At 36.1% G+C, this 17,150-nt stretch overlaps 1 protein-coding gene across 1 annotated transcript; it reads left to right on the plus strand.

Annotated features, from left to right (window-relative positions):
• Positions 1-10,332: 10,332 nt before the first annotated feature.
• Positions 10,333-17,006, plus strand: LOC141598913 (dihydrolipoyllysine-residue acetyltransferase component 4 of pyruvate dehydrogenase complex, chloroplastic-like). Its single transcript, XM_074418734.1, has 6 exons — positions 10,333-11,394; positions 11,876-12,067; positions 12,221-12,308; positions 12,426-12,496; positions 12,644-12,727; positions 16,603-17,006. Exons 1-6 carry the CDS (start codon positions 10,513-10,515, stop codon positions 16,705-16,707), a joined length of 1,422 nt encoding a protein of 473 aa, XP_074274835.1. The 5' UTR covers positions 10,333-10,512; the 3' UTR covers positions 16,708-17,006.
• The last annotated feature ends 144 nt before the right edge of the window (positions 17,007-17,150 follow it).

Raw genomic sequence — 17,150 nt, forward strand, 5'->3', positions numbered from 1 at the left:
CGGGTCTCGTTATTTTTTAACAATTGTCGATGACTACTCACGATCCACGTGGGTTTACCTTTTACGTCACAAAAGTGACGCGAAACAAACTTTATTAAAATTTTTTTGCCATAGTTTCTCGTCAATTTGAAAAAAATATCAAACTTTTACGTAGTGATAACGGCAGTGAATTTGAACCTCTTATTCCATTCTTTCAAACTAACGGCATCCTTTTCCAAATTTCAAATATAGACACACCTCAACAAAACGGTCGGGTGGAGCGAAAACACCGTCATATTTTAAACATTGCCCGCGCACTTTTATTTCAAGCAAAATTACCCCTTTTCTTTTGGGGCGAGTGTCTGTTGGGAGCCGTTCATTTATTAAATCGTACTCCTTCCAAACTTCTTAATGGAAAATCTCCGAACAAAAAACTTTTTTCAAAACCAGCACCCATGGATAATATCCGTGTCTTTGGGTGTCTCGCTTATGCGAAAAATCGTACCAAAGACAAATTTACTTCAAGGAGCCGGAAATGCATTTTTATTGGCTACCCTTTTGGAAAAAAGGGTTGGAAACTTTACGATTTAGACACCGGTTCCTACTTCGTATCAAGGGATGTTATTTTTGTTGAAAACAATTTTCCATACCACTCGTTAAATTTGGACGACCTTGACCAAGACTCATACCCCTTCAATAGCGACCATTTGACACCCGTTGACCAAGTAGTCATAGTTCAACCATCCTCAAACCCGACTCCTACGCCCTCGACTCAAACCACTCAACCCACCTCGACCACACAAAACCCTCCTACCATAAACAATTCTTCACACGATCCTACGCCCACCCAACCCACCACGATTCCCACACCCGAACCTCCCAATATGGGACGTGGACACCGTATCAAAATCCCCAACTCCAATCTACAAGATTACGTGTTACAAACAATCCGTCCCTCGTCTCACTCGCTCACCGCATCTACACCATCCTCAGGTACTCGATTTCCTATCTCACATTATATTGACTATTCTAAGTTTTCCCCTAACCACCGTATTTTTCTTTCGGCCGTGACTAAACATCACGAGCCTAGTTTTTATAAAGATGCAGTACAAGTACCCGAATGGCGAAATGCGATGCAACTCGAACTAAATGCTCTTGAACGCAATAATACTTGGTCCCTCACATCTCTACCTCAAAATAAGAAGGTCATTGCCTCCAAATGGGTCTACAAGATCAAGTATAATGCGGATGGGTCCATTGAACGATACAAAGCCCGCCTCGTGGTAATGGGCAATCGCCAAGTCGAAGGTGTCGATTACAATGAAACCTTCGCCCCAACTATCAAGCTTGTAACCGTCCGCACTTTACTCGCAATCGCGGCAGCCAATAAGTGGGTCATTAACCAAATGGACGTTCATAACGCCTTTCTCCATGGAGATCTGACTGAGGAAGTCTACATGAAACCTCCTCCCGGTTTTTTACCATCCAACGATACACGGGTTTGTCGATTACAAAAGTCTCTATATGGGTTACGTCAAGCTCCACGTTGCTGGTACGCCAAACTCGCTTCCGCCCTCACAAAATATGGATTCCGCCAATGCCCGTATGATCACTCCCTCTTCTCAATTTCCACAAAAGACATGGAGGTACACGTTCTTATTTATGTCGACGATCTAGTCATCTGTGGTAACAATGCTGCTAAAATCACGAAATTTAAACAATATCTCAGCAACTGTTTCCACATGAAGGACTTAGGACCTCTGAAATATTTTCTCGGCCTCGAAATCGCCCGAAATGAATCTCGCATTTTTATATCCCAACGCAAGTACGCCCTCGACATTCTTTCCGAGTCTGGGTTACTTGGGTCCAAGCCCGCCTCTATACCTATGGAACCAAATCACCAACTCGGACGCTCCAAAGCCGCCCCTATGCTGGACCCACAACCGTATCGAAGACTTGTGGGCCGTTTAGTTTATCTCACAATTACCAGGCCTGAATTACTTTACTCGGTTCATATTCTAGCCCAATTTATGCACGCCCCAACAACAGAACATTGGGATGCTGCCCTTACGGTCGTGCGTTAGGCCAAGGACTTCTACTTCGGTCCGACAGCGACCTATGCTTACACGCCTATTGCGATGCCAATTACGCTGCTTGTCCTACCACTCGCCGATCCCTCAGCGCGTACTTAGTCTTCTTGGGCTCCTCTCCCATCTCATGGAAAACCAAGAAACAACCGACCGTTACCTTATCTTCCGCTGAAGCCGAATACCGCGCTATGACTCACACCACTTGTGAACTTAAATGGCTTAAAGGGTTGCTTAGCTTCATCAGGATACCACACCCGCAACTCATACAATTAATGTGTGATAGTCAATCCGCCCTACACATCGCAAAGAATCCGGTCTTTCACGAACGCACGAAACACATCGAAGTTGATTGCCATTTCGTTCGTGATGAGATCCTACGTGGTACAATACGACCAAACTACGTTCACACAATCGCTCAACTCGCAGATATCTTTACAAAGGCTCTTGGCCGTGCCATATTCACTGAACTCCTTTCCAAGTTGGGCATTTCGTCACTCCATGCTCCAACTTGAGGGGGGGTGTTAGCCAAGATTGCAGGAATCAAATCAAAGAGCCGTTAGACTCAAATCACACAATATATGCAATCTTCTATTCTTTCCGTCAATATGTAATTTGTAGCTGTTATGTTTATTTTGTTCCATATTTAGCTTATTCCTTATGATGTATAAATAGATAATACATATCCTTGTAAATACACAATTGTAATACATTCAGTTCTCCTCTCAATAAATCAATCATTTACATGTTTATCAGTCAAGTTAGTTAGATAGTAATAATCAGTTTGGAAGAGCGGTGCGACATTATACTCGCCAACGATTCGGGCCTCATCTCCAACCATAAAAGACCCATCCACCGACTCGTTTAAAGGAAGACAAAAGGACCACCGGGTTAGTTTAGGAGTGAGTTGGGATGGTAGGGCAAGGGGTCCGACCCCAAATCCCGCCACACCTTGGAAACAAGAGTTTTTTTGGTAGCATTCGTTTTCGTACCCAACACCGAATACCATATTTTGTAAAATGCTCTTGTCGGTGAAAGGGGTAAAAAGATCACTACCTACATAGCCATATGACCTACTACCATCTAGATACGCAATCCTATACGTGCATAAGTTTGCCTCGCACCTTGAGCGAGGGATGGCCTCGCTATTGTTGCAGTCATTGGCTATGGCTGTGGCATTGCAATACTCGTAATCAAAATCAGGTGTCATTTGGTATTGTGTGGTTATCGGGGGATAATTAGGGAGGCAATTAGCTCACTCTTTCCAATGGACCCAAGTGAAGTGGGAACCGGTGTCGAAAACAAGATAAACTGTTTGATTCCCAATTTCAAAACTTACCACGTATATACCAGTTAAGGCGTGGACCAATGCTTTCCCATGAGCATCTTCCTTGTTATCATTGAACAAGTGTTTCAGTTTTAGGTGTTTGTTACGGTAGCCATGAGCATCAACCTTGTTGTTATCATTGAACAAGTGTTTGAGTTTTGGGTGTTTGTTACGGTAGCCATGAGCATCAACCTTGTTGTTGTTATCATTGAACAAGTGTTTGAGTTTTGGGTGTTTGTGATGGTGGATGGCCATTTTGTATGCAAGTCCATAATTGATTATGATGAGTAAAGAAACTATGAAAGTGGTATAAATCGTAAGGGAAGGCATTTTGTGTTTTAATTTTGTTGTCATTGTTTTCAAGTTTGAAGCAGAGAGTTAAGGGAAGTGAGTAAGTGACTAGTGAGTCTGTTTTAAATTTGATAACTATTTTCGTTTTATAGCGATATTTATATTGTTTGCTTTTTATTATTTCTCATATATTGCATTTATTATATACTATATACTATATACTATATATTATATACTATGTTTCATGTTACAACACCGAATTTGTGAGGTTTATATCACATATTTAAAACATGTGCAAGTTTCAACCCCTTGCAAATTTAGCACGTGTTTTATTCTATTATCAATATATAAAAGAAATACAAATTAAAATATCCATGTATATTACTTAACATTTTTTAAATATTTACAGTGATTTCAGTGATTATAAATCCATGCCCGTGCAAATTGCACGGGTTGAAAACTAATTGGTATCTTATAGATAAAACGCATTTTTTAACATGTACCTTAAACCAGGGCCAGCCCAAGAGGTGTTCAACTCGTGCAGCCGCATAGGGCTCCAATTTGTAAGGGCCCAATAAAAGGCCATGTTAGTACTTTTAGTATATTATTTATATATCGCCCTATCAAAAGAATAAATAGTCGTTGTCTTAGTGGTAGTAGTCTTTTCCCTGCACTCTAAACATCCTGTGTTTGACTCCTTCCTGGATCATTTCTACAATGAAGCTATCAATGTTATTTAGGGAAGGGAAATTTTATTTATCATATATATCTGTTGGATTTTTAGCTTTTTTTATAATTTTTTTTTTAATATTTGTAAACATTTATTAATTTGTATTTTTATATTAAAATAAGTGTATTTATTTTGAGGGCCTATTTTTTCAGTTTACATAGGGCCCCCAAAATGTCGGGGACAACCCTGCCTTAAATACGATAAAAAACCATTAAAGAAGATAAATAAAATTCGTAAAATATAAACTCAGTTACTTAAGCTAAAAATAAAGTAACGCGAAACATTAAAGCAATTTTGTGTAAATCATTATTTCTATTTGCCTAATTTAGAATGTCGTGGATAGAGCTGGCAAGTTTGACCGACCCGAGAATATTACAACCCGAAACCGAAACCAAAACTGAACTGACCCGATGATGACCTGTAACCTGATGATGACCCGTAACCCGATATGACCCGATGACCAGTGACCCGGCCCGACCCGACGACGACCCGTAACCGACTTGACTTGATGACCAGTGACCTGAAACCGACCCGACCCGACTCGATGACGACCCGTAACCCGACTTGACCCGATGATCAGTGACCCGAACCAGACCCAAACCCGACCCGATATTCACCCGACCCAATACTAACCCGATTAAATTGATGAACCGACAATTCTTAAGCTTAATATTGATCAAAATGAAAGTGATTTTGTAATTAGATTGTTATGTTTGACTTGAAGTAATGTGATAAAGTAATCGGCCCGATAATGACCCGACCCAAACCCGACCCGATCGGATACATCATTGGAATGGTCCGACCCAAACCCGACCCGACCCGATACATCATTTGACCCAAAATGACCCGACCCCGACCCGAAAGGAGTGGCTGACCCGATATGACCGAACCCGATATAACCCGGCCCGGCTGACCCAATTGCCACCTCTAGTCATGGCTCGATCAAATAGATTTGGGGACCATTAACCCGAAAGTCATCCTGGAATTAACCATTGACTCGATCAAATTATTATGGTCCAACTCCCAACCAAAAACTAGACTAAATCAGACCATTTGATCCGAATCAGACTAGATCGAATTTTATTTGGTTTGGTCAACGGTCCACTTATTTACTCTACTTTGCGTTACGATCTGGTCCTAATCAAATCGAATAGATTGCAGGCTGGACCATGAACCGACTTATATAACAAAAGAATCTTTAAAATTTTTATTTTCTAATTTGTTTGCAAGTATTATAAGATGTAATATGAACAAAAACCAACGCGAGATATAAATCTAAAATTTATAACTAACCAATTTATGGACTATACAACAAGTTGTATATGTTGTACGGTGTAGAACCTGGGCTTTGTGTCAAAGTATCTGAACTTTATATTAAAGAATATGAGCTTTATTAGAAAGTATTGAGTTAATTCATTTACACATTAAAAACATGAAATTTAAATTAGCTCAGAAAGAATACACGTAAGCTCGGATTCTTATACTTGGTTGTACCATGCTTATGGTACAACTTGATGTATAATCCTATTTTTGATAACTAATACATTAAAAATTAAAAGGCTTATATTTACCGTGCATTTGCGCGGGATCTACACTAGTTCCTAAAAAAAGTTAAAAAACAATTAACCGACACCAAAAAATGGTGTAAGCAAACAAATGACCGGAACAAAGGGAGTAATATACACGGGTAGAGATCACATGTCCCACTTTGTGTCCCATCTCATGTTTCATTGCCTTTATCTTACGACACATCATCCATTACATAATAAAAATGACAATTTAAACTAATGATGTGTCACAAGGAGGGATAATGGGACACAAGATGGAACACAAAATAGGACAGAAAATCCTCTCTCATGCTTAAACCATTGCATATATAGCTCGAGCTTATATATAATTATTGAATTTTTATTTTTATTTTTTTGATATTTTCAATAATAAAACTCGAAAAATTATATATACAAATATTTGAAAAATAAATGAGACATTTGATAGGTATGACATAAATATATAATCATGACAAAATATTTTTATAAAATCTGAGCAATATGAGCCGCTCGCGAGCTTTTCGAGTCGAGCCAACATTTGATCGCCTTACCTCATTAAGCCTTCAAGCAGATCTCCGGCACAAGCCAGGCTTTGACCAAGTTGATCGCGAGCGGTCTGGTCTAGGGATGGCAATGGGTGGGATATGGATGGGGTGGAGCCATATCCATATCCATTTAATTTATGGTCATCCATATCCCACCCTCATCCATTTAATATTTTTTCATCCATCCATATCCATATCCACCGGGTGAAGCGGGTGGAGCGGGTACCCGTTGGATATTTTCACAGCGTATAAAATTTAAAGATAATATATCGTAAAAAAATTGTGGCGATAAAATTAAATGGCATACATAATTCAACTAACAATATGTGTTAGCAAATAGCAACCTAGTATATATCCAACAACAAAGTGTCTTTGCAAAGCAAGTGACCATACAAATACGCAACGCTAACTACAAATAAACCACCAACGCATTATATTATTGATTAAACTAACAAAAGTAAGTTACTTTGATTAGTGAAAATAACAATATCCACATAAATACAAGTTTTACTTTTCCTAAATAACAATCTATATATATATATATATATATATATATATATATAAAAGAGAGTTTTTTCACCGATCTGAGAGCGTCCACATCATCAAAAATCAATTTAGGAAAGTATAATTTTTGATGTAAAAAATAAAGTGGAAAATCTTTTAATTATTATAATATGTATATTTCCTAAATTATATTCAAGTGATATTTCCAATTTTTATATCAAACTTTTACATTTCATTTGGCAAAAAAATATCGTTAAAAAAATTATGAAAATAATATAATTAGCTTTGTGTTAAAAAATGCTATCATTAGAGTATAAATTTCATATTATTTGCACATATTAAAGATGGTGTACTTCTTAATACGTAAAATTGTGTACTTTTTAGTATGTTTTGTCCCACATTGGAAAATAAGTAGGTGTGGTGAATATACTACATATAAATAGTAGAATTGTCCCACACCGAAAGATTAGTATAAAGTGATGTGATCCTATGATTATAAATAGGATGCATATTTGGAACTTATGTATCCACCCAAAATTTTTTGAGTCTCATAAATATTGTTTTAAAGAGCTCTTAAGATTTTTTATCATTATCTACGATATGATATAAAAAATAAAGTGGAAATCGTTGGGAACTACCCGGGAAAGAGTTAAGAACATGAACAAGAAAATAACTAAAGGTTTTACTAATGGTAATCTCCTGACACAATACAAAACTAAAGATTGTACTTATGGTTGTCTTCTGAATGTAGTAATAAAGCGTTAATGAGTCGTTATATGTACGATGTAGAGATCCATATCTAATGATCGAGACTAAATGATTTTACCTTCAAAGAAAAATAATATGTATACAATAGTGTATGTTATATCTTTCACATTGAAAAATAATGTAGGCATTATGAACATACTACGTCTAAATAATTAAATTATGTATCTCACATTGAAATAATAGTATACGGTAGGGTGATTCTATAAATATAAATAGGAGGCATCCTTGAAACTTATGTATTAATCCAAAATTTTTTGATATAAAAGATATAGACTTTTTAGCATGTTATATGTTCCACATTGAAAAATAATGTAGGTGTTGTGAATATATTATGTATAAATAATAGATATGTCCCATATATATACATTTTCTATATTATATTAAAGTGATGTTTATAATTTTGATATAAAAACTTTATATTTCATTTGAAAAAAAAAGTATCGTATGAAAATTATATAATTAGATTGTGACAAAAAAATGCTATCATTAGAGTGTATATTGTATTGTATTGTATTTTCTCATTATTAAATCGGGTTGATGTCGAAGTAGGTGAAAAAAAAATTGTGTACTTAGTATATTATTTGTCCTACATTGAAAAGTAACGTAAGTGTGGTGAATATACTATGTATAAATATTAGAATTGTCCACATCGGAAAATCATCATAAGGCATGGTGATCTTATGATTATAAATAGAAGTCATAACCCAAAATCTTTTGATTCCCTTAAGTATTATCAGGGATAACTCCTAAAAGAGTTTGTATTACTGTTTCAACAATAATGGTTTCTAACCTAAGTTAATGTTTGGAAAATCTTTTAGTTATTATAATATATACTATGTGTTTCTTATTTTATATTCAAGTAATGTTTCTAATTTTTATATAAAAACTTTTAAATTTCATTTGACAAAATAATGTAGGTAAAAAAATTATGAAAATAATATTATTAGATTCATGGTAAGAAATGCTATCATTAGAGTATATATAGATTTCATATAATTTGCACATATTAAAGATGGTGTATTTCATAGTATGTTATATCTCCCACATTGAAAAATAATATAGGTGTGATAAATATACTACATATAAAAAATAGAATTTTCCCATATCGAAATATAGCATAAGGTGGGTGATTCTATGAGCATCCTGGGAATTTAGGCATCAACCCAAAATCCTTTGAGTCGCTTAAGTATTGTTTTGGAGAGCTCTTAAAAGTTTATATCATTATATTTTCTACCTATAGATTTTATATGTCCCATATTGAAAAATAATGTAGGTGTGGTAAGTATACTATGTTTAAATAATATAATTAGAATTGTGTTAAAAAATATTCTATCATTAGAGTATATGTTCTTATCATTTGCACATATTTTAATTATGATAAACAAAATAGAAAACAAACGTCCATGGTAGCATGTGTAATCTATCAAAGTTCAAGGTTACCATGAGAAATTTCCAATATTATAATGATATAGTTAATAAAATTTGCATTTAAAAGAGAGATATCCGTACCAATAAAACAATAAAGGGGGTATTATTTTTTAATTGTTATTTTATTGTCACGCCATCAAACTTAACGTACATTTAACAGCCTTTATATTAGGGGGTACCATGGACAAAAAAATGGAACCTCAAAGGTACTATAGGCAGATTTTTAAAAGTATGGGTAACATGAAAAATCTAACAAAATTAAGGGGTACCACGGGAAATTTCAGTATCTCAATTATGTTAAATTTTTTTTTGAAGAAAAACAACGTACAAATATTAATGGAGAGTACTTGATCATATTATTAAATTTAAATATAACTATTAGATATAATGAGCAACAATTATCTGTATTCGGTATTCGAGATCTGGTTGGATGTCGAACTAAGTACAACAAAGATGGAGTAATTAAAGTATGTTATTTGTCGCGTTGAAAAATAATGCAGGTTTGATAAATATATATTACGTATAAATATTAGAATTGTCCCAAATCAGAAAAAAAAATCCAATTTTTGTGAATATATTACTTATAAATAGTAGAATTGTCCCACATCGAAAGATTAGTATAAGGTGGGGTGATTATATGATTATAAATAAGAGTTAATCCACGTATATATTAATCTTTTTTTTTTTTTGAAAGAGATATTTTAATAATATGTAAACAAATCATTAGACATATAATGTAAATATTTAACGCTTATAACGTTTTTTTTTTTTTTGCATTATAAATAAGCTAATTACCCCGTTGCAACGCACGGGCATTTAAACTAGTATGATATTAAAATTAAGTAAAATTTCTGATAAAAAAAATATATTTTTGAAGGGAAATCATTAATGACCTAAATAATTATTAACTTAATAAAAAATTAATTATAAATATTAATTTCGGATATCCACAGGGTGGTTAAGCGGGTGAGAGACGATAATCCATATCCCACCCTAAATTCACCCATATCCATATCCTACCCTAAATTCGAAAAAAATTCGTCATCCATATCCCACCCATTTAATTTCGGGTGGATGAATATCCACAGGGTAAGGGTGAGACTGCCATCCCTAGTCTGGTCTCATTATCACCTGTCCTTAGCAAATAAAGTTCCTAAATCCCAACCAACACAACTACTCTTTTCCCTCGTCTTCTCCGTCGACTTCCCTTTTTCTTCTTCGCCTTCTCCGCCCATTTCTCCACTCTCACATAGTCACATTATTCACTCCATCACCACCCCCTTCAATCTAGCCTTCTACTCCATCAATGGCTTCCCTTACTAAATTACCAAACTGCCCTTCCTCTTCCCCATCCCTCTCCTTCTCCTCTTCTCTCTCCTCACACATCCTAAAACCCCATCATCGCACAATCACCCTCCCCCGTCGAAACCACACCTTCCAAGTCTCCGCTAAAATCCGCGAAATCTTCATGCCTGCCCTTAGCTCCACCATGACCGAGGGTAAAATCGTCTCTTGGTCGAAATCAGAAGGCGATATTCTCAAGAAAGGCGAATCCGTTGTCGTTGTCGAATCCGACAAGGCTGATATGGATGTTGAGACGTTTTATGATGGGATTCTTGCCGCCATTGTTGTTCCTGAAGGTGAGTCTGCACCTGTTGGAGCTCCGATTGGACTTTTAGCCGAAACCGAGGCTGAAATCGCAGAAGCAAAGGCTAAAGCCGCTGGACAATCCGCCGGAAAATCGACACCTCCACCGGCAGCTCCGTCCGCCGCACCACCGCCTGCGTCGGAGAAGGCGGTGGCGCCGGCGCCAGAGGGAGGGAAGGAGGGAGTAGCCACGCCATACGCGAAGAAATTGGCGAAGCAGCATAAGGTGGAGTTGAGTAAAGTAAAAGGGACGGGGAATTACGGGAGGATTACGCCGGAGGATGTCGAAAAGGCGGCGGGAATTGTGTCGAAGAAGGCGCCAGAAGTTGTTGTGGCTGCGGCCGAGGCAGCTGCTCCGGCTGCAAAGGCGGTTGTTAGTGGTGGTAGTGGTAGTTTTGTGGAGATAGCGGGGTCGAGTGTGGTGCCGTTTACGACAATGCAGGTGGCGGTGGCGAGGAATATGGTGGAGAGTTTGTCTGTACCGACTTTTCGGGTTGGGTATCCGGTTGTGACGGATGCGCTTGATGCTCTTTATCAGAAGGTAGTTCATATTCAACTCTTCTCCTATTGATGCTTTGATTGTAGTTTTAGCCCTTTTACTTTAGGAGGAAGATCGGTCGAAAATCGTAGAATTGTAGATTGGTACTATTTGAATTTACATTGTGGCTATATTATTTTGCTAGAGTATCACATCATGATTTATTCTTCTTGTGTGATCGCAAACATACAATAGTTATGCCGGTTAGATAGTTGCTTTGAGCCTTTGACAGATAAAACTGAATAAATTTTACTCGGAAGGGGCCAATTATAAGATGACAAGTGGACCAAATTGCTCATCAAATGCAATACTAAAATAGAAAGGACAACAATTGACTTAGACACCCAAAAATGGAAAAGGACAACAAATGACCGGGACAGAGACAGAGGGAGTACTACATTGTGTGCATAGTAGATAGGTTGCTGTAATTGGGTATGATTAGTAGATAGTTTTGTTGGTTTGATTCATTGAATATGATGATTAGGTTAAGAAGAAGGGAGTGACAATGACTGCATTGCTGGCAAAAGCGGCTGCAATGGCGCTTGTTCAGCATCCTGTGGTTAATAGTACGTGTAAGGATGGGAAGGGATTTACTTATAACGAGAAGATAAACATTGCTGTTGCAGTGTCGATTGACGGGGGATTGATCACACCTGTTTTACAGGATGCTGATAAGGTATGTGGACTTTAACTGTTAAGTCATGCTGATATTACGTTTCAGATCTTAGTTAATGTTGTATGAAGTATCTAATAGAATAATTAATTGGTAGATTGTTAGTGATTATCAGTTGTCAATTATCTATCGTTTTTTTTTTGTTGTGAAATGCAGTTGGATCTATATTTGTTATCACAAAAATGGAAAGAACTAGTAGAAAAGGCTCGTGCTAAACAACTCCAACCTCACGAGTATAACTCAGGTTAGGTTCTATTATCTGTATTTCATTTAAGGTATTTGTTATGAGCACAGTTTAAATCATTTTTAAAATGGTCAGAGTTGCTTATAATTTTTGCTGGTTTGAATGAATTTATGTTAGGTACATTCACCCTTTCCAACTTGGGCATGTTTGGGGTGGACAGATTTGACGCAATTCTTCCTCCTGGCCAGGTGATTGACTAGTTCCAAATTTCTCTGACAAAAATGCTTTCTGAAAATTAATTTACGGTGTGCATAGTGGTTGTAACAGTACTTGTTCCATGACGCATTGCTGTAAGAAACTATTAGGCTGAGTATAATTATGTGGATTTTAACCAGGGAGCTATTATGGCTGTGGGAGCATCGAAGCCAACTGTTGTTGCTGATGCTGACGGTTTCTTCTCAGTCAAAAACAAAATGCTGGTGAGTTTTATTTCTTTTCTTGATAAGCTTGAGCTCTGGTGTTTCACTGCACCAACTAGAAGATAGGTTAATGATTTTCGACACTAGGTGTGTGATTCTTGCGTGTATGATTTTCTGCACATGAATATTAGATGTCCTCCCTGATTATCATATGATGCCATAGATTAACTGCCTGAACATTAAAGTTTAGACTTTTGTGAGTACTTTCGAGAGCTTTCACCAGGTGAATAATGCTCGTACTGGGCTAAATAATATCCGAGTTGCTTATTTGAGTATCTTTGAGTAGAGAGGTTATTAATATCTCTTCTAGAGTTCTATCCATTTTATAAATTAACTTGTAGATAAGTTGCAAAATGGAACATCTTCGTTTTGATGGGTTTGCTTTGCTACCAGTTGATCGAACGACTGAATGAATCTTTTTTCCTAAAGATAACTTGATATGTATTCCGGCTCTTAAGCGTCAAGCTTTTCAGCGAGCCTTCCCATCTAGTCATCTCATTTATGCATCCATGTTAATAGCAATTGGTGTCACTGGTAATATCATGATTGTGCATCTTGTCGTCGGGATCGATATGTTACCCCAGACAACATAATCTCCGTGCTTCAAAGATTATTGCCTATTCTAGGTAAAAGGACTAGGGAGGGGTCGGATAGACTCAAACTTACCCGTATGTTGTTCTTTGGCTTATGCTTAGCAACGTAACCAATTTAGATAGTTACGAGACCAATGCACATTTTTTTTGGTACATGGATGCAATTAAACACCGTTTGTGGTTAAGCAAGCAATATTTTACATGTAAAGTTCGTCTCTCTGTTCAGAGTTATTCGGCTCAAAAATACCAGCCATAAGTTTCCTTCCTGGCTATCCTTTGATTGCTCAATACTGCGGGGTACGCGAAAGTAGTAAATTAGCACTTAGTCTAATCGTGAGATGCGGCCCTTAAGTTTAAATTGGGGTGATTAGACCCCTTAACTTTTGCAAAAAGTGAAACTAACCCCATATCAAAATCTCATGAGAAATTCATTTCTCATACCGTAAAAACCAAAATTAGTTATGTTTTATTTAAAAACAAAGATCGGAGTTTTTCAATGTAAATAAAATTATGTTTTTAAATTCTAAAAAAAATGAAAATTTTTAATTTTATTTTATATTTTTTGAGGAAAAAACATTTCTTTATTAAAACATTTCTTTGTTACCTTAGAAAACTTTAGACAATTAAAATCAGGCACATATATTTTTAGAGTATTCAGTTTTTTTTTTCAAAAAAAAAAATATATTGTATATTTTTTAAAGAATTGTTAACAATTTTAGGAAAAATATTTTTATAAAATTTAAATATTTCTTTTTTCATAAAATAATTTAAAATCTTTTCTAATTGATGTTAATTCATTTTAGATTATGATTTATTTTGTTAAATTTTCTTTTTCTAATTTTGGTTGTATATTTGTAACGAGTATAATCAATTTCACTTTTTATATATGATATATTGAATTTCTCATGAGATTTTGGGTAAGGGGTTTAATTTCACCTTTTATATAACTTATTATGAGGCCTCATCGCTACAATCTAAACTTAAGGGGTTTAATTTCAAAATTAGGCAAAGTAATGGGGCCCAATTACCACTTTCGCGCTTTTGGGTACATTCTTTGCCCGTCAATAGTACGGGGTAGGTGTGTACTTGTCTGTTTTGTATGACTTTTTGACTTTTATAGTTGTATCATAGGGGTAGTCTTTGATAATAACACTTGCATGCTGGAATCTGACTCTGGCTTTGTCTTATTCGTGTTGGTTATTTCTGACATGGAGGGAAGATGTCTGAGTTGAAAAGGATGCTTATTTGTAGAATTGGGATGACTGAATCTCACAACTCGAATTGAGCCTAATACAAAGACCATTGTTTCACACTCCCCTAACTTGCAAGGTTGGCTGGGAGGTCTGAATGTGTTATTTTACCAGTAATGCCCTGACTTGTTTAGACTAGTAACGTGGTTTTTGTCTCGGAAGTATGAAAAAGAGAATCCATAAGGAGATACAAATTGGTGAAACTTGGTGTTTGGCTATGAATCTTTTGTCCTCGACTCCTCTCAAGTATTCTTTACTATCCATTCACCCAAGCAGCCTTACCTTTGTCTTTAACTACACAATAGGTTGCTTTTGGATGACTCTTCATGAAACTTGTGTCGAAAATTGCATCGAGTGATTGCTACTTTGAATAAAGAAAGCACAACCACTTTAGCGAGCCATTTTGGTGTATTACTCCCTTCAAAACTCAGACAGCTTCCATACTGTTTTTATGAGTAATACATAAGACGTATTAGGAATAGCAATACGACAATACAAATACATATTTTTCTATTTTTTGCATTTAATTTAATTAATGAATATGCTATATTCATCAATAAGGTGCAAAATAAAAACAAAAAAGTACTGGTATTATTACGCTTTTGTCTTTCTCGTATAAATACAAGTACATAATTTTTTAGAGATTTGGAGGGAGTACTTTGTACATGTGGAACAAAAATAATTGAGTTTTTGGCTCCATTGGAAACAATGGAAAATGTGAAATTATGTGCCTCTGGTTTAAATTGTATAGGATGTTGATACATAAGGAAAGATAGGAAGCATACATAAATGAATCCGTGGTGCCATTTTCGTTTTCCTTTGATTGTTCTAATTTGGGTTTTTGTTGAATTTCTCTGGAAAATGAGTTAGCGCCACCGGGTGGCGCCCAATCTCGGCGCCACCCTCTCACATGCAATAAATGGGGACCCACAAAATAATGGATACATCCCATAGAATAAGTGGGAACCCCAATAATAAGGGGTGCATGTGAGAGGGTGGCGCCGAAATTGGGCGCCACCCGGTGGCGCCGTATCACTTTGTTGTCTAACTTTTTGTAAAGATGGAGACATCTAGATTTCATCTCCTTTTCTTGATGAATCGGAATCTATTTGTTGGCTTTTAGATTTTACCATTCTATTGTGAGTTTTAGCAATGGCCCATGAATAGAATTTTATAAAAAAGTAGTGTTTTTTTGTCAAAAACTACCTTATATTTAGGGGTATTTGTAAAAAGACTATCTTACATTATTTTCTTTATTTTTGTTCAATAACTACCTATGCTGAGAGTTAGCCATATTTAGTCAATTTTCCGTCATTATCTATCTCATAAGACTTTTTTCTTGATTTAATCTTACGTAGGCCCAATTTCGGGGAAGTCAAGATGTACTTACACTTTACTTTAGTGAATGTAGTTATTATTGAATATATAAACATAAGTTTTGCTTGTCTGAAGTTAAATTGCAAGTTGGTCGCAGTACATGACTACGCTAATATGTTGTCAAACTGGCCAAATCTCTTCAGATTTTCAGAATAGGTAGTTATTGAACAAAAATAAAGAAAAAGGTAATTGAAAAAAAAAAAATGTAAGACAGTCTTCTTACAAATACCCTTAATATAAGGTAGTTTTTGACAAAAAAACCCAAAAGAAAACTCAAAAACTTTGAGCTCTTTTGTGTAGACTGTTGTGTATCCTTTTCTTGAATCTCTGAAGGGATAAAGGGTCATGGCAGGCTTGATCTTAAAATTAGCAGAATGGGTTGAGAATTTGGCTAGACCAGACTCATTTGAGGTCAACTGGTCCGGGGCTTTAGGTTTTCGAACCATTTCATGAGTTTTTTTTACTTCGGAATTTTACCAGTGTTTTCTCAGCAAGATGGTTTTGGTATGACAACAATTCTACTTGCACCTCGCTCGGAAAAACTGGCCTACATGGGGCTGAAAGCAAAGGAAAATAAAATTGTATTGACCAACTTTTTCCTCTTCGCACTGCAAGAACGATCGCACCTCACTTGCTCTGTTAAATGTATTTGTAGGTGAACGTTACAGCCGATCATCGAGTCATATATGGCGCAGACTTGGCTGCTTTCCTCCAGACCTTCTCGAAAATCATCCAAAACCCCGACAGCCTTACTATGTAGAGCTTAAAATTTTCACCAGGGTACTGACATTTGTTTTGCAGCCTTGAACTCTTGTTTAAGCAGGCAGCGGCGTAGTTGCGACAACCAGATTTACTAGAGGATGTTATAGCATTCATGTCTTGATTTAGTCCTTCATTGTTTTCCATCACAATAATTATAATTTTGTTTTTTTTACAAGAATAATTATGTATCATTAACTTTTGTTAATTGCACATCATCCAGTCTTTGTATTTTGACAATTTCGACCACGATGTTGTACTCTGTAGTTCTTTAATATGGAGGAATGTGTTTTCAACTCAGATATACAGTAGACTTGACTGTAAAAAGATGGCGATTCATATTACTGCGGTTAGTATAGGACGTGTTTTTAGCAATGTTATTTGAATTGTTCCAAAATTTACCATGTCCATATAGAACATTTTTTCACACGGTCGAGAAAATAT

Source organism: Silene latifolia, chromosome 9 (assembly GCF_048544455.1).
Source record: "Silene latifolia isolate original U9 population chromosome 9, ASM4854445v1, whole genome shotgun sequence".
In the NCBI taxonomy this organism is placed as follows: domain Eukaryota; kingdom Viridiplantae; phylum Streptophyta; class Magnoliopsida; order Caryophyllales; family Caryophyllaceae; genus Silene; species Silene latifolia.

Excerpts from the sequence above, each read along its gene's own strand:
- LOC141598913 (XM_074418734.1), top strand. The coding sequence starts at position 10,513 with ATGGCTTCCCTTACTAAATTACCAAACTGCCCTTCCTCTTCCCCATCC. Across the intron at positions 12,068-12,220 it reads TTTTACAGGATGCTGATAAG|TTGGATCTATATTTGTTATC; the intron begins GTATGTGGACTT and ends TGTGAAATGCAG. Across the intron at positions 12,497-12,643 it reads CAATTCTTCCTCCTGGCCAG|GGAGCTATTATGGCTGTGGG; the intron begins GTGATTGACTAG and ends GATTTTAACCAG.